The sequence below is a fragment of the Gobius niger genome (genome assembly GCF_951799975.1).
Source record: "Gobius niger genome assembly, chromosome: 12".
Lineage (NCBI taxonomy): Eukaryota > Metazoa > Chordata > Actinopteri > Gobiiformes > Gobiidae > Gobius > Gobius niger.
In genome coordinates, this window is record NC_136863.1 from 17,581,872 (window position 1) to 17,597,923 (window position 16,052).

General features: G+C 40.6%; 1 protein-coding gene across 1 annotated transcript; it reads right to left on the bottom strand.

Annotated features, from left to right (window-relative positions):
• Positions 1–2,464: 2,464 nt before the first annotated feature.
• Positions 2,465–6,262, bottom strand: klhdc4 (kelch domain containing 4). Its single transcript, XM_079567177.1, has 13 exons — positions 6,042–6,262; positions 5,862–5,949; positions 5,623–5,701; positions 5,437–5,535; positions 5,208–5,344; positions 5,039–5,131; positions 4,771–4,933; positions 4,613–4,691; positions 4,331–4,539; positions 3,593–3,806; positions 3,167–3,355; positions 2,960–3,082; positions 2,465–2,785 (listed from the first exon to the last, which is right to left on the bottom strand). Exons 1-13 carry the CDS (start codon positions 6,145–6,147, stop codon positions 2,613–2,615), a joined length of 1,752 nt encoding a protein of 583 aa, XP_079423303.1. The 5' UTR covers positions 6,148–6,262; the 3' UTR covers positions 2,465–2,612.
• Between the last annotated feature and the right edge of the window lie 9,790 nt (positions 6,263–16,052).

A 16,052-nucleotide genomic window follows, 5' to 3' on the forward strand; every position in this document is an offset into this window, starting at 1 on the left:
AGAATTTACTTTTACTTTTTAGTTCAATTACAATTTTCAACATTATTTCTATTTGATAAATTCCAGAAGAATGAGAGATGGAATTTTCTACACAGTTTTATATTACTTTTTACAAAGTTGACATACATTTCATTAATATTTGGTAGCATTGCCTTTAAACTGTATAACTTGGGCTTCCTGGCTGATGTCTTGAGATGTTGCTTCAATATTTCCATATAGTGTTCTTTCTTCATGATGTCATCTATTTTGTGAAGTGCACCAGCAAAACAACCCCACAGCATGACACTGCCACCCCCGTATTTCACAGTTGGGATGGTGTTCTTAGGCTTGCAAGATTCCCCCTTTTTCCTCCAAACGATGGTCATTATGGCCACAGGACTAAATTAAGGATTAAACTGGCTTTTTGATGTTTCTTTTGGAGTAAGGGCTTCTTCTTGGCAGAGTATCCTTTCAGCCCATGTCGGTACAGCACTTGTTTCACTCTGGATAATGACAAACTCTGACCAGGTTCAGCAGCATCTCCACCAGGTCTTTTGCATTTGTTCTTGGGTTGATATTCACATTTCAGACCACAGCACGTTCATCTCTGGAACACAGGCCCCGCCTTCTAACTGATCTGCATGATGACGGGACATATATATGTATATGTGTGTGTGGTTTTCAAGACACTTGAAGGTGCCAGGTTCATTGGTTAAAACAAAGATGGAAATGTCCAGCCATCATACAGATCAGTATGTTATATACAGTACATATAACTGTGTGGTTTATATACTTCCCATGTCTTTCCTCCCTCTGCTTCCATCTGCATTCATAAACTGTGGTCCTGCACACCTAAAGGATACCCCCATAGCTCTCCCATTTTTTTTAGAATAGCATACAAACTAAATAATTGGCGTGTCCTGATATGGCCCTATAGTTTCAGTGTGTGTGTATCTCTGTATTTGCTGACCATCTGTGTCGTGTTGTCACTTCTCCAGAAAATCAATAAAAAGTTATCCTCCGGGTGGTCATTATTTTATACGTTTTATTTCAGATCCACAAAACAACATGGGTGTATTCGCAGTCGGAGATTGCTTCACAGATCGCCAACAGACATGATCCACTAATAAAAGCTGCTATAGGGAGTAAAAGCAAAAAATCGGATGAAAATGTAAAATAAACAATTGCAACACATTGAAACCGACCAGATATTATACAAACAACTATCTTTATTTGAGGCAACAGTCATCCATAGGAACAGTAGCTTAAGAGAATCGCAGAGAAAATGGAACTGTATATACAGGACAAGGTCGCTTTTGGAGCTTAAATGTTGTTCACAAAATCAATTCAGAATATTGGTTTTCATTACCATTTTTCTGTTTTCCACAGGCTTTATTTCCTTTATTCATTTTTCAGGAATAATCTGACAGGACAGTATAGTGGGAAAGAGGGTGGGAAAGAGGGTGATGAAAAGGGAGAGATAGTCTGAAAATGCTTTCAGGACCAGGGCATGAACCCTCCATGCCTGAGAGCCAGAGCGTGCTACAACATGAACCTCTTTCCAGGTCCCATTGTGAGCTACAGCCTGTTTGAATAGATTTCCAAAACAAATTTCCCATGAATAAAACAATTTGCATAGCCCGTCATGAAATATGCAGGTTAAACATTTTTAGAGCCCAATGAGCAGCTTTGATGATGTAACACTGGCTGAATTTCTGCCAAAAGTTCTTGTTGTACTCAAACTTTAATTTAGGTGTAAAATCTGCTGTATTCAGATACACCAGTCATCACTGTGTGAGCGTGCCTTGAGTATTCTGAGCTTCTCCTACACTGACGTATCTCTGACGGTTACACACTACGCTCCCTCACGTCAACATTTTCTCTTTAGTTATTTATAAAAATCGTCTCTATTTTTTGTCCCGCACTTGAAATAAAAAGGGGGTTGCGACAAAAGGGGGAAAGAGCCTCATTTTAATCCATCTCTGTTCCTCCTAAATTATTCATCCATCTCCTCTCATCCCGGTTCGGCTGATGGAGGATAAAATAGGTCACCGAGGGATAGGCTGCCTGACTGATGTCTTCCCTGACACACTGTGCACTTCTGCGCTTCTTGCACATACTCCGCTCCTGTTCATTTCCCTCACTCCACTGCCACTGCCTTCTCGGTCTGTTCCTTTGGTTTGTTCAGTCACAGACATATGGGAAAGCTCAAAAATTGTATCCCGCTGCAGTTACTTCTTTGGCTGCTCAATAAATGAGAAAAGAGAGCAGTTGGAAAAAAAGGTCAGGAGAGGATTATAGATATTTTATAATCATAGTTATATTGACTTGCGTAAAAAAAAAAAAAGAATATTATTGTTCCAGAACTTTGTGAATCCAAGTGATCTATAAAGCAAAAAAAGCGTTGGCTACAGTAAAACATGAAAAATAATAACAATAATATAAAAAAATGATAATAAATAAAACAAATTGTGTTTTAGCAACTTTTATAGCAAATAATGTTGTTGTGAATCACTCGAGTAATTAAAAACATGAGACAATAGGCACTGGAGAATGAGTCCATTTGATGAAATCATTGTACAGTTAAGATTTCTGTTAAATACAAGTTTTCACAAAGACGTTTGGCTGATATGTCATTGGTCTTCATAGAAGACTTTAGCCATTGCCTGGGCCACTTTTGCCACCTTCTTGTCTTTTGCATCTGGGCCCATGTTGGCACGTGCCAGACCAATCCAGTACTCCTCTGTCCGGGCCTGATAGTCCGTCACTGTCTCGCCCTCTTGCACAGCGGGATGTTCATTTTCATCTGAAAGGAGAATAAGCACATTTAAACCCAGGGTGTGGATTAATGCACTTTTTAAGTGTGGCTAATCTTTACATTTAGATACATAAAAAGGCATTACATTTTTATTACTACCACTTCATATGAGAAGATATCAACTCTAAACAAATTTAAACCCAATATAATGTGAAAAGTAACTTAGTCCCGTGCCTTCCTCCTCGTCATCAGACTCAGACTCCTCTTCCTCAGCCGCAGCTCCTTTGGACTCGTCCTCTTCATCATCATCTTCAGACTCTGACTCTTCCAGCCACTCCTGTGTCTCTGTGGGACAACAGCCTTTAGTCACTGCAACTGCAACTCTCAGCCCATTTTCATTTCGATTTTAAAGATGCGAACGCCACTCACTGGAGTCCATCTCCACCAGCACCTCCCACTGGTCCATCTTGTGGAGGTCCAGGCTGTACATGTCATTGAGGGTGAACTGTCGGTCGCCAACCTCGAACATCCCTCCATAGAGGAAAAGTTTGCCTTGACGCACCGTTGTCAATGCACTGGATCTGGCACAGGGCTCAATCAGTGGAGCAGAGGCAGATGCTGAGATGGAAAAAAAAAAAAGGCTTTAATAATAACAACAAAAAGAGGATAAAACAGCGCAGTATAGCATGGTAAAGGACACACACTGTATTTCTTCTTTATTTTCATAATGTTAATATATGTAAATAAACCCTATCCCAGCACGGTTACTGTAAAAGATCAGTAAAACACAAAAATACATTAACTCGCTATATTAAAGTAACCTGTAACCTAATTTGAATTTTTGATGATTTATACCGTCCTCTTCTTCATCCTCTTCCTCCTCTTCTTCCTCTTCCTGAGATCCAGGGATGACCTCTTTGATGGTCATCACTGTCCCGTCATCAGTCACGATCTCTTTGATCACCTCAGTGGGGCCTTGAGGTGCTGCCTCTGCCTCCTCCTCCATCTCATGACCCTCTGCTCCAACTTTCTTACCCCGTCGTCGCTTCTTCTTCTCGGTTTTATTGCCCTGAAAGTAAAAACAAAAAACTCAAACAAAAACAATACTGGAAGAATACTTTTTTGTATTATGCAATATAGCAGTAAACTTTGGGTGGAATTATTGATTTCCACCAATTTCCCACAGATGGTGCTATTGCATAGATAATCAATCCGGTGGAGTAGTATTTGTCTGCAGCCTGCAGGACAGAAGCTGTCACGAAGAAGGCGTGTCGTGAAGTGACATCACTACATCGATTTCTGGTATGAATTATGCGAGCCTTAACCTGTCCTTGGGCCTAATCTTAAATACTTTAATCTCTAAGGCCTAATCTTAAGCATCACAGTTTCCAGCCTCATCGTTTGGACATTTTGAGCATAAAACTCGTAGACAGCGGTTATGTCGTGGCATTGCTTTGTGGTGTCGGGTTACGCGACGTCACTTCACGCCTCTGTCTTGCAGGCCGCAGACAGATACACTTGATCCGAGAGCCACGTGCGATTTTAATTTCAAAATAAAACTTCTCAAAAAAGATTTATTAAATTTGTGCGTACCCTGAGTGCTCCTGGGAACCAGCGGGTCTTAACTGTGTCGTACAGATACAGGTCATTGTAGAAGTCGCCCTCCAGAGATTCTTCTTCTTCCTCATCACAGACCCCTCCAAAAAGCACTGCCTTTCCAGCTGGACCCACCGCCATGGAGAAACCGGAGCGGGGCGGGGGCTTGCTACCTGAAGGGTTAACCCTGGACCAGGACCACTTCTCTGTGAGAAAGGAACAAATTAGTTTGGACAAATAAGACTTCAATGAAATATGAATGTGGACACTTTTACGCACCTTGACCTTCTTTACCGTCTCGTTTTAGAAAAAACATATCTGAATGGATGGTCCCCTTCTCCACGTCCTTTTTTACTCTCTAAAAGGTATGAATCATGTTCAAGTCCATGCCACCACATTCACACAGCAGTTTACATTTGATGCTCGTAATTGTTTACCACTTTAGAGTATCCTCCGTAGATAATGACACCTGAACCATCAGGGGTGGAGGTCATCTGGCAGGCGGAGCGCGGCGAGGGGCCCGAGCCAGACACTGAGAGACGGGACCAGGCAAACGTTTCCATGGAGAACGAGTACACGTCATTGTAGTAAATAAAATCCCTAATATTTGGAGACAGATAATTAGCCTAATTAATCCACAAAATTAATAAAAGATCCAAAATATCAAACCAGTGAAATAAGTGAATCATACGTTTGTTTGTTTACCTGGTGCTTTCGTGAAACCCTCCAAACACCAGCAGCTGCTTCTTACTGAGGACCATTCTGTGACCACTGCGTCCCGATGGGCCTCCTGGGGCTCTGCCACAATGGAGCAAAAATAAATGTTCATGTCAGAGTGTATACAAGAGTTTACTTTTTAAGTCTGTGTCCGAACTTTATATTCTCCCAGGTATTTGTAGCTAGGTGCAGAATCCACAAGTCCTTGTAGTGGTAAAATTGTTCCCCATTTGGAGAGGCAAACTCGCCCCCAAAAATCCAGAGCTGGCCCCCACCCTGAGGGACCACGACAGCCTGACGGAAAAGGGGGAAAAAGGACAGTGACGTGAAATCATTAAACTTGGCCGTGTATGTAATTCGTGGATTCGTGTGTGGACGTGTGCTACCTGGTGAGCGCAGCGCGGAGGAGGAGGGTTGGGGATCTCCGACTTAACCCAGGTATTCTTTTTGATGTTGTAGAAAAACAGGTCATTGTACAAGTAGGTCTGAAAATAACCAAAAAAAACAATAAATAATTTCTTTAGTGAACTAAGCTGAGGGAGATGTGAACAGCGGTGGAAGACTTGGTTTACCTTTCTCCCATTGTAATATTCTCCTCCAAATAGAATGAGTTCATCTTTCTCCGGATGAGCATTTAGAGATGCATTAAGCCTAGAAAGATATCACATGTAGGCAGCAGGCAGTATAATAAATGCGTCATAATGAGTTTACAGTGTCAAACAGAGGGATTGTATTTAGTGTAAGCCTTTTAAAAGGTTTATGTAGATGATTGTTTTGAAAATAATGAACAAATCAGAGGAGTTCCCTTTACCTTGCTGAGGGAGGTGGACATGCTGTGTCTATAACCTGTGTTTTCTTTGCATCAAGACTTTGAAACTCAGCGATAAGAGCTTCCAAATCTTCCTATAGACGCATAAAATGGGTTGAATAAAATCTGCTGCCCCTTTAACAAACACATGTTGATTGATAATAAAGTTCAGTAACACAGTACTTGCCTCCTCTCGCTTTGATCTTTTGGACACTTTCTTCTCCATCTTGGCCGCTGTCTTTTCAGCTCCTTTAACTTTACTTTCTTTTTTATTCCCCTTCTTGCCCATGACTGCGGTTTTATAAATGCAACTTTGCTGTCAAATAAATGAGTTGTATGATGACAATCACATGGAGCCTAAACAAACCACAGATCCGCACGCTGCAGTCGCTTCCTGTCAAACATTCACTTACGGCAACAAAGAGGGGACAAGCGCCAGCTTTAGTTACGATACCGCCCTCTACCGCCTTGGTTTACCTGCACAATCATAAGAGACGATACAATGCTCTCTGATAGTCGTTCTCTCTCTTTTTTTTAATACCAAGTGCCAAGAAAAAATGCTTAACAGAAACCACCTCACAGGATTGTTCTGGGTTCAAAGCTATGTGTAAACCATGAAGGCTTTACAGGCCCACAGACAATACAAGAAGGTAGATAAAATCAATCAAAAACAAAACAAACGTTAAATAATAAATAATTTAAATAATAAAATCATGAATTAGAATAATTTAGGTTAAAATCAAGTGCATATAAAATACTTTCAGTTGTTATATGTTGCTGTTGAACACTTAAATAAATTGAGCGACTAGAAATCAGTCCAGAGACCTTAAAGGAACAGTCCACCGTTTTTCCATACTGAGATATGTTCTTACCTGAGCTTAGACGAGTTGATGCGTACCTGTCACGGTCTTTGTGCGTATCTTCAGTCACGCAAAACGACCAAAGATGTTGCTAGCATTTGACCTTTACCAATGTATTCCTATAGCTCCAAACGAGGGTGAAGTTGGAAGCTACCACGCTCTTCCACGGGCACAAAGACCAGACAGGTACGCATCAACTCGTCTAAGCTCAGGCAAGAACATACCTCAGGATGGCCTGTTCCTTTAAGTGCCACCAAAATCAGTTAAATAAATATTTCTTTCATAGGCAATCTAACTTCCAATTGTTTTAATTGTCAGACAAATGATAATAATGGCTTACACTTGTATTGCACTTTACAAGCCTGTGTGACCAAGTTTCTCAAAGGGCCACAGTCATTATTCATTCATGCTATACTCAGTGGTGGTATGCTACAGTGGCCACCGCCGCCCCAGGACAGAAGCGAGGCTGCCGATCGATGACATTGGTCCCTCCGACCACACTCACACAGGCAAACACACTCTGGCCGATTGTGCATGTTTTTAGTCGTAGGGGAAATCAGACAAAGACAAGCTCCACACAGAAAGGCTTTGTCTGGCCTGAGATCAAACCTGGGACCTTCTTGTTGTGAAGCACAGCAAACCGCTGGTGCAGAGGTTGTTCCCTAACATCTGAAGATTTGCGCGAAACTTCACTTTTGCGGTTCAAGTAATGCAGTTGGGATCTCACAAACTGTGCAGGTCTATTTGCTTTTTTACCCTTTATTAAAGGGGCTTTAAAAATTGGCATTAGTAGTTGTTGTTTTTATGTAGGCCTATAGTGTCGGCCCAGGGACAGATCTAGAGGGGTGGCACGGGCAGCTGCCACCTCTAGTAAAGGTCTTGCCACCCCATTGATCTCAGTCAGGTTTTGTCTCAGAAATATTTAAATTCTAGTGTAGTCGTCAACCTGGCACTTTATAAATGCAATGTTTCAAGGACTAGTTGCAATCTACATCTTTTTTTATTTATTTATTTATTTTTAGTAAGAAACACCCTACTTATGGAATTATGGACTATAAACATTCGACATTGTAAAATGTGTTGCCACCCCAAAAAATGTCCCTGACCCTGCTTGCCACCCCGTGATTTTTTTATAGATACGCCCCTGTGCAAGCCTATAGTCTATGTGGAAAAAAAATAATTAAAATGTGTTTTTTAGCCTTTTTGATCAATGATCCTTCAATTATTTGAAAACAAAACCAAATCAGGTAAAGGGCCTTTAATAAGTTTTGCATATGTTTCGTAACATGAGAAGGTTTCCATGTGTTCCATGTGTCCATATGTCTATGGCATAAGATATTGGTGGTGTTTACGTTTTACATTTCACATATGAATCCGAGTTGTTCAACGTGTGGTTTGGACACACGTGCTCTTTTATCTTTAACTCATGAGGAATGTCACGGAGAGAGACCGACAGCAACTAATGAACAGAAACCTGTTTTGACATCTCATTATGACATTTGTTTGTTTGGAAAATACCTTTATGAGGCCCACTGACACTTAACAGCACATTGGTGCTTTTTGCCAGGCCATGGCTATAATATTTAGCTTTGGATGTACTTCTTATTACCAGGAGAGGGCAGCCTTTCTTTCTATCTTTTAACAAATCATAAGCTAAATGCATGGTCCCTAAAATTAAGTCAAATATTAGTAAAAGCATTGAAGTTTTGTGTATGAAAAGTTTCCAAAAGGGAGATTTTGGAACATTTCATTTTGGTTTCTTCATAGTTTTGTGAGGGAGTAATATTTTATTTGGCAATACATTTACGTAGTATTGAAAATGGGAAAACTCCAGCAGCATCAGCATGAAATATCTCTTCTCTAAAGTGCATAGACATAAATATAGTGGTGTGTTGGCACAGTTTTAAGAAGAAATGAATCACCTTCATTGAGAAAAACGGGGCTATCCTTCTCTGATATTGCATCATAATTTCTTCTCCTTCTATCTTGATTGTGTCATTTCCACCACTCCTAATTTATTTCTAATTCTTGCTTCTATTACAGTCTCCATCTATCACTATATTGTGGAATGTTTACTTTCCCTCCTCTTGGGCCTTCAAACACAAAGCCCAAAGACAAATACATGGGCAGCCTTCACTGCTGACTGCAGCACATGACCGCTGTACATGTGAGTGGACCTGTCTTCTGACCACTAACCCCTGAAGTAATCCTGGTCTTAGAGGATGTATTGTGTTTATAGATACATTTAATTATTTATTTATCTCTTATCATTCTTGGTATTTCTATATTTCATAACAACAGTGTAGTGCTCATGTTAGAATGAAGCCACAGTCCTAATCAGCAGCACCTCGGGGTCTCAGCACAGTCACACTTTCATCACACTCTCCTCTGGTGCTCACACGGGGAAATGTACGGGAAATCAGGGGAGTTAAAGCTCACTCAGTCACTCACAATTACACATTTGTGCATATTTCCAGATAATTAAGTAAGTAAGTGCTTTGTTTGTCATTGTACAACCGTACAATCAAATAGTTTTCAGGTGTTAGTCCTGAGTTGCTGCGACTGAGCTGTGCCACAACTGTGGGTCAACCTGATCCGCATGTTTTTGGTGGCAGGGAAACCGTAGCACCTGGAGGAAACCTGGCTGGCTGCCGTCCATCTCCTCTGATCCTCTGAAATGGTGCAGCGCCTCCTGGGTTTGTCCCTGTTTCAGAGCGGGGTGTTCCGCACTGGTCAGCTCCTCCACCTCCTCCTTCCTCCTGTGCAGCTCCCTCCGCTCCACACAACAATCTTTCACCATCTTCTCCTTTGTCTCTTCCTGTAGCACCTCTTGTGACACCTCCACTGCTGCAGCTGTGGGGGGCTCTCGGTGCCTCTTCAGTGTTTCAGAAGAAGAAATCTATAGGACGCTGCTTGTTTGTGCGTCGCCACTTTCACTATTTCTTTCTCCTCATTTTGTAGTGGCCATACAATTCCTGCACACAAATCTCTTTCACCACAGTAGGTAGGCATATTCAGCGCAAGAATATTTCGCAGATTTTGCAGCCCATACTTTTACAAACTATACTATTTTACATGGGTATTTTTGTTGTGAACAGTCTGAGTTAGAGTTATAATTCGTCTTATTGCCATGAAATAAATGTAGTGTGTGTTATGTTTCAATGCAATAACTTCCATAGTTTCCATATTTTTGCCCTGTGTGCTAGTGAATGTCTCCATTGTGAGATCAGTAAAGAATTATCTTATCTTATCTTTCCATATTATTTAGCAGTGCTACCCAGTATTCACCCATTGTACCTACGTGAAATCCTAATTCTCCAAATGAAGGATTGTAAATTGGATGATAATGGCTGCTCCAAAATGCCAACATTAGTTTGAGAGATACACAGGCCTGCTGGTAATACAAGAATTATGATATTATACTGTATAAAAACAAGCCTGTGTCACATGTTTCTCAAAGCGCTGCACTGTTATTCATTGGCCCCTCTAGCCACCACCAACCACTCACTCACGCACTGTATTCATAGCAGTGGGTAAAGTGTCTTGCCCAAAGACACTATGACAGTCTGCACCTGGTTTAAACCACTGATGCCTCGGTTACTGGACGACCCACAGTAGTAATATATCCCATAGGCCAATTACTAAGCTACTTTTAGAACTGATAATTCCCTAATTCTACCCTACGCACATCAAGTTAATATGTTGATCATAAATTTAGTCTAGCCCATAAATACAGCAGTGAGCCAAAGGTAATGTGGCCCTTTACTGAAAGCCAATTGCCATTAGTGTTTAGATAACAGCTGTGTCCCTGCGCACAGACAGGGGTTTAATGCATTTTGTGAGTCAGGGATGCTGTGTCGATACTGCCCTCAGCGAGGTCTGTCCGCTCGTGACCAACAGCACACAGAGGCAATGATAAGAGCAGCACAAAGGTGGCACTCGAAAAGAAAGGAAATTACCCAGGCTCAGTTTAGATTAGGCGATCAAAATTACACTGTGATTGCACACACGTCAAAAAGCATCATGGAAAATTGTATTATGACATTCAAACATTAAAAACTGGGGTCGCCTCTACAGGGCCACGGCTAGTGTTGGGCAAGTTACTTTTAAAACAATAACTTCCAACTTGGCTTGTTTTCATTCATAAACTGTAACGACTAATATATTACCATATTTTGTGTCAGTAATATTTCAGTAATATTCATTAGTTACTGAAAAAGTGATAGATTTTTGTTAATGTTACTTTTATAATATGTTACCCCAAACACAGGCCACGACTCTTGTGTCAAAGTTTGTTTACTTTGGAAAAATAAAGATGAAATCAATCTAAATTAAAAAGAAACACACAATTGGTGACGTTTGTTGTTGTATCAACATACATCCTTTTCTCTATAGGGCTAAAGTTAGTGCACCACCTTCAAAGAACTCAAAACATTTATTATAATAATAATAATAATAATGCATTGGTTTTATATAGCGCTTTTCTGGACATGCAAAGATGCTTTACATTGCATTATTCATTCACTCCATACTTGGTGGTGGTAAGCTACTATTGTAGCCTCGGGTAGACTGATGGAAGCGAGGCAACCAGTCTGCGCCATCGGCCCCTCGACCACCACCAACCACTCACTCACTACAGTCGCTAGGCTTCCTGGTGTTACCAAACGGTCTCCCATCCAAGTACCGACCAGGCCCTTCCCTGCTTAGTTTTTAAGGTCTGATGGGATTGGGCAGAGCAAAGGCGGTATGGCCACCGCCATTTTTATCAGTTATAGTTACTCATGACTTGTAGCATTGTTTTTTAGAAGTAGGCCTGTTTAGCTCGGTTTGATTAAATAATAATAGTATAATATTGTACATTTATGAAAAGATATCATGGAGGCCTATGAGAATCTGCAGATGTCTATGTTAACTGTCTATGTTAACTGTACACCATCATCAATCACCATCTGATTTTTTCCTTTAGGGAACCTAATTTGATTCTCAAATGGCACATAAACCTATACCCAAAAGAAGCCATTCTGATTTGCTGGCTTGAGGAAAAACACATGACTTCTTGTTCAGAGAAAGTGACCACTTCACAAGGTAGTTTAGTGACACTTTTGGGCCTTTAATTTCGGCATCCTTCAAACAACAATACAAACACATCTTTCCCAGTCACATGGGTCACCTAAAAATACAGATCTCACGGAAAGTCTTTCAGTAGTTTTAAGTAGGACATTGTCTAAATAGGGGGACAATGGGATAATGGGATAAATAGCAGAGCAGTTTAACCAAAGACGGTCTCCCTATTCAGAGGCGAAGTAAAATAACCATCTCAAAAATGTGTTTTGACAAATTCCTCTGTCTGTTCTTCCTGGCCATGTAATGTCAAACAAATATCAGCCTATACAAAAATGCACGCCTCTCGAGTGAAAGTTATGTTTATTTTTTTCTATTCTTCATGCAGCCACTAAGCTACCATCATTTATTTGAACTAAAATGCCCAAGAATAGTCCAAGCAAATAGTGTTCATTTTGGTAAAAAGGGTATAAAAACAAAGTCCAGTCTATTCTTCCTGTCATCTCTTTTGAGCTTCTTCGAACTCCACAAACAATGGAGTAACGTGAGTGTTTGAAAGGAGGCACTCCGCCCTCACAGTCCCACAGATCTGTAGGATGGGCCACAATGAGGAAGCATACTCTGCCTCTGTGTGTGTGTGTATGTTTACTCAGGGAAGCAGAAATCAGAGCTCACACCTGCCTCTGTTCCCTTCAGTGTGCGTACAAATGTTTGATGTGCTACAACTACTATCTGGTTTCCCCCCACTGCCTCTATCAGGGGAAGTACTGTGGGAAAACCTTTAGTTCTTACACAAAGATCAGAGACAATCTATTTCTCTGCTGCTACTTCAAGTCCAAAACGTAATAGGCCTTCATTATCGACTGATGAAACATGAATTATGGATGAATTAATGTGATCGTATTTTGTATATACAAACTTGAACTGAGATATTCCCTCAAAGCCATGATGTGCATGGCCTAGTGCATTAAAGGGTACATTTCATCACCTTGCAATACATAAAGTTTAAATCTGATCAAAGTGAAATGCCTATCTTGACGTAGTGGTAGGTTAATGCTCTGCTATTCTCATTTGGTCCATATAGATTTCATAGTTTTCTTTAAAGGCTGTGATTTCGTACAAGTGCTTTGAACTCTTTCCCTCTGGTGCATTGTGTAGGACATGGCAACATTTGTAAGATAATTAGATTAAAAATACCTCAATAAAGACTATGCCACATTTATTCAGCTGTTGTCGATATCTTGTATGTTTGGAAGGTACTATTAGTTTCGTGATCTCCCGTGTTGGTCTGTTGAAAGAGAGCCAGTGTTCATAGAAGTGCCAGACCTGATACAGGGGTCAGCTCGTCTCTCGCTGTGAAATGTTGCAGCAACATGCAGCAGCCTTCAGTATGTAGCAGTTTCCTCCAACACTCCTTCAACATACGATACAAGAGAGTTCTGAGGGGGTCATGTCCTCCTGAAAAGCACCTTACAGCTTTTCCTGTAGAGATAACCACTAACATGGCTCGAAGTTCAGAGGGCATACAGGTGAAACTCGGAAAACTTGAACATCGTGGAAAAAGTTCATTTATTTCTGTGATTCAACTTAAAATGTGAAACTAATATATGATATAGACTCATTGCATTGATGATTGATGATTATGGTTTACAGATTGTAAAAATCCCAAATATAAAATCTCAGAAGATTAGAATATTCAGCCTGTGGCACTGCCGAGGATGCTTCAACCAGAGGAATCTGACATGTGAAGCCCATGTCCAGGATCCGTCTGTGTGGCGGCTCTTGATGCTCTGACTCCACGCGTTTGAATGGCCTTTTCCTGACACTCCTCTCCAGACTGCGCTCATCTCTGTGGCTTGTGCACCTTTTTTCTTTCACACTTTTCCCTTCCATTTTACTTTCTGCTTTGATACAGCACTTTGAGAACGTCTTTTCTGTTGATCTTACCTTTTGAGGCTTTTGTCAATGATGGTTTTCTGCAGAAGTCAGCATTCTTCCCCATGATGTTGAACTGCTGAACCAGACTGAGACCATTTAAAGTTTCAGGGACCCTCAGGTGTTTTGGATGAATTATCTGATAACAGGCTGACACTTTGAGCTACAATATAGTCCCTTTTCACAACATTCTAATTTTCTGAGATGTTTTAATTAATGTTTTATATAAGCTGTAAGCCAAAATCATCCTGCAAAGTGAGAGATGTACAGCCTTTATTTTATAGACCCCAAATAAAACATCTCAGAAAATTTGAATATTTTGAAAATGTATCTATTTAAATCAATGAACATCACTAAAATAAATTAAACATATGTTCATATTGCAGCTATAAGTTAAAATATGAGGTCAAATACAGTGCATCCAGAAAGTGCTGACACCACTGCACTTTTCCCACATTTTGTTATGTTATGGCCTCATTCCAAAATGGATTCATTCTATTTTTCTTTTCTTTTCATCCATCTACACACAACACTCCATAAGGAAGTTTGGAGTATTGTATAGAATGTTTTGCACATTTATCAAAATAAAAATAAAACTACATTTTCATGATTTTCATTTAGAAATCATTGGTTGTCTGGATAATAAATTTGAGTTAAATATATCATATCGGAGACAAACACAGTGATGTTTGAGAAGTGAAATAAAGTTTATATGATTTATGGAAAGTGTGGAAGAATTATTTAAACAAAATTTGGCATGTGCATCAATATAAGCGCCACAAAAGAAAAATAGCAGAAATAACAGCCTCTAAACGCTTATATCAGAGCCTGGATTCTGGCGGAAGGTATTTTTAACCATTCTTTACAAAACATCTCCATTTCAGTCAGGTTTGATGGTTTCTGAGCATGGACAGTCCGCTTTGAATCACACCACAAATGTTCAATAATATTCAGGTCAGGGGACTGAGATGGCCATTCCAGAACGTTGTACTTGTTCCTCTGCATGAATGCTTTAGATTTTGAGCAGTGTTTAGGGTCGTTGTCTTGTTGAAAGATCAAGCCCTGGCGCAACTTCAACTTTGTCACTGATTCCTGGACATTGTTCTCCAGAATCTGCTGATGTTGAGTGGAATCCATGTGACCCTCAACTTGAACAAGATTGCCGGTGCCTGCACTGGCCATACAGCCCCACAGCATGATGGAACCGCCACCAAATGTTACTGTAGGAAGGAAGTGTTTTTCTTGGAATGCTGTGTTCTTTTCACGCCATGCATAACGCTTCTTGTTTTGCCCAAATAACTCTATTTTAGTTTAATCAGTCCACAGCACCTTATTGCAAAATTAAGCTGGAAGATGATGTTATCTTGGGAGCTGGGTTGACTGGGACTGTTCTCACCATGCTGCGCCTCTGCTTATCTGAAGAATTTTCTTGGTCTGCCACTTTGGGACTTAACTTGAACTGTGCCTCGGGTCTTCCCATTCCTCACAATGTTCCTCACAGTTGAAACTGAGAGCTTTAATCTCTGAGACAGCTTTCTGTATCCTTTCCCTAAACCATGATGTTGAACAATCATCTGAGAGTTGTTTTGAGGCTCCCATGTTGCCACTCTTGAGAGAAGAAACACAATTGGCCTCCTTAAATACCCTTTCTCATGACTGGATTCACCCGTGTATGGAGGACAAGGGTTAGTAGTTCTTGCACACTTTCCATAAATCATGTGAACTTTAATTCACTTCTCAAATATCACTGTGTTTGCCTCCTATGTGATAACTGAAATTTCTTATCCAGACAACCAATGATTTATAAAGGAAAATCACTGGTTCTTTTTTTATCGTCCTTGAGATGTTTCTACAACTTGACTGGAGTCCACCTGTGGCTAATTAAATTCATTGGATTTGATTTAGAAAGGCACACATATCTGTCTATATAAGGTCCCACAGCTGACAGTGCATTTCAGAGCACAAGCTAAGCCCTGAAGTCAAAAGGAACTGTCTGTAGACCTCAAAAACAGGCTTGTATTGAGGCACAGATCTGGGGAAGGGTATTCTTCTGTGTAGTGTTGCAGCACTCAAGGTCCCGAAGAGCACAGGGGCCCCTTATGATGGAGTGCTGCAGAGATGGTTGTTGAATTTAAATTATTTAGGAATGAGGCTGTAAAATAACCAGAGACCAGGGAGGACCAGAGACCAGTTTAATTGTTTGTTTGTTGTATCTTAGACTGAGAGGTATAACCATTCAGATCAGTGCCTGTTGTGTTTTTCCTTGGGCCAGTCATTTCCCCACCTTATGCATGAGTGTGCGGTGAGTGGTTGGAGGTGGTCAATGAAACCAATTGTT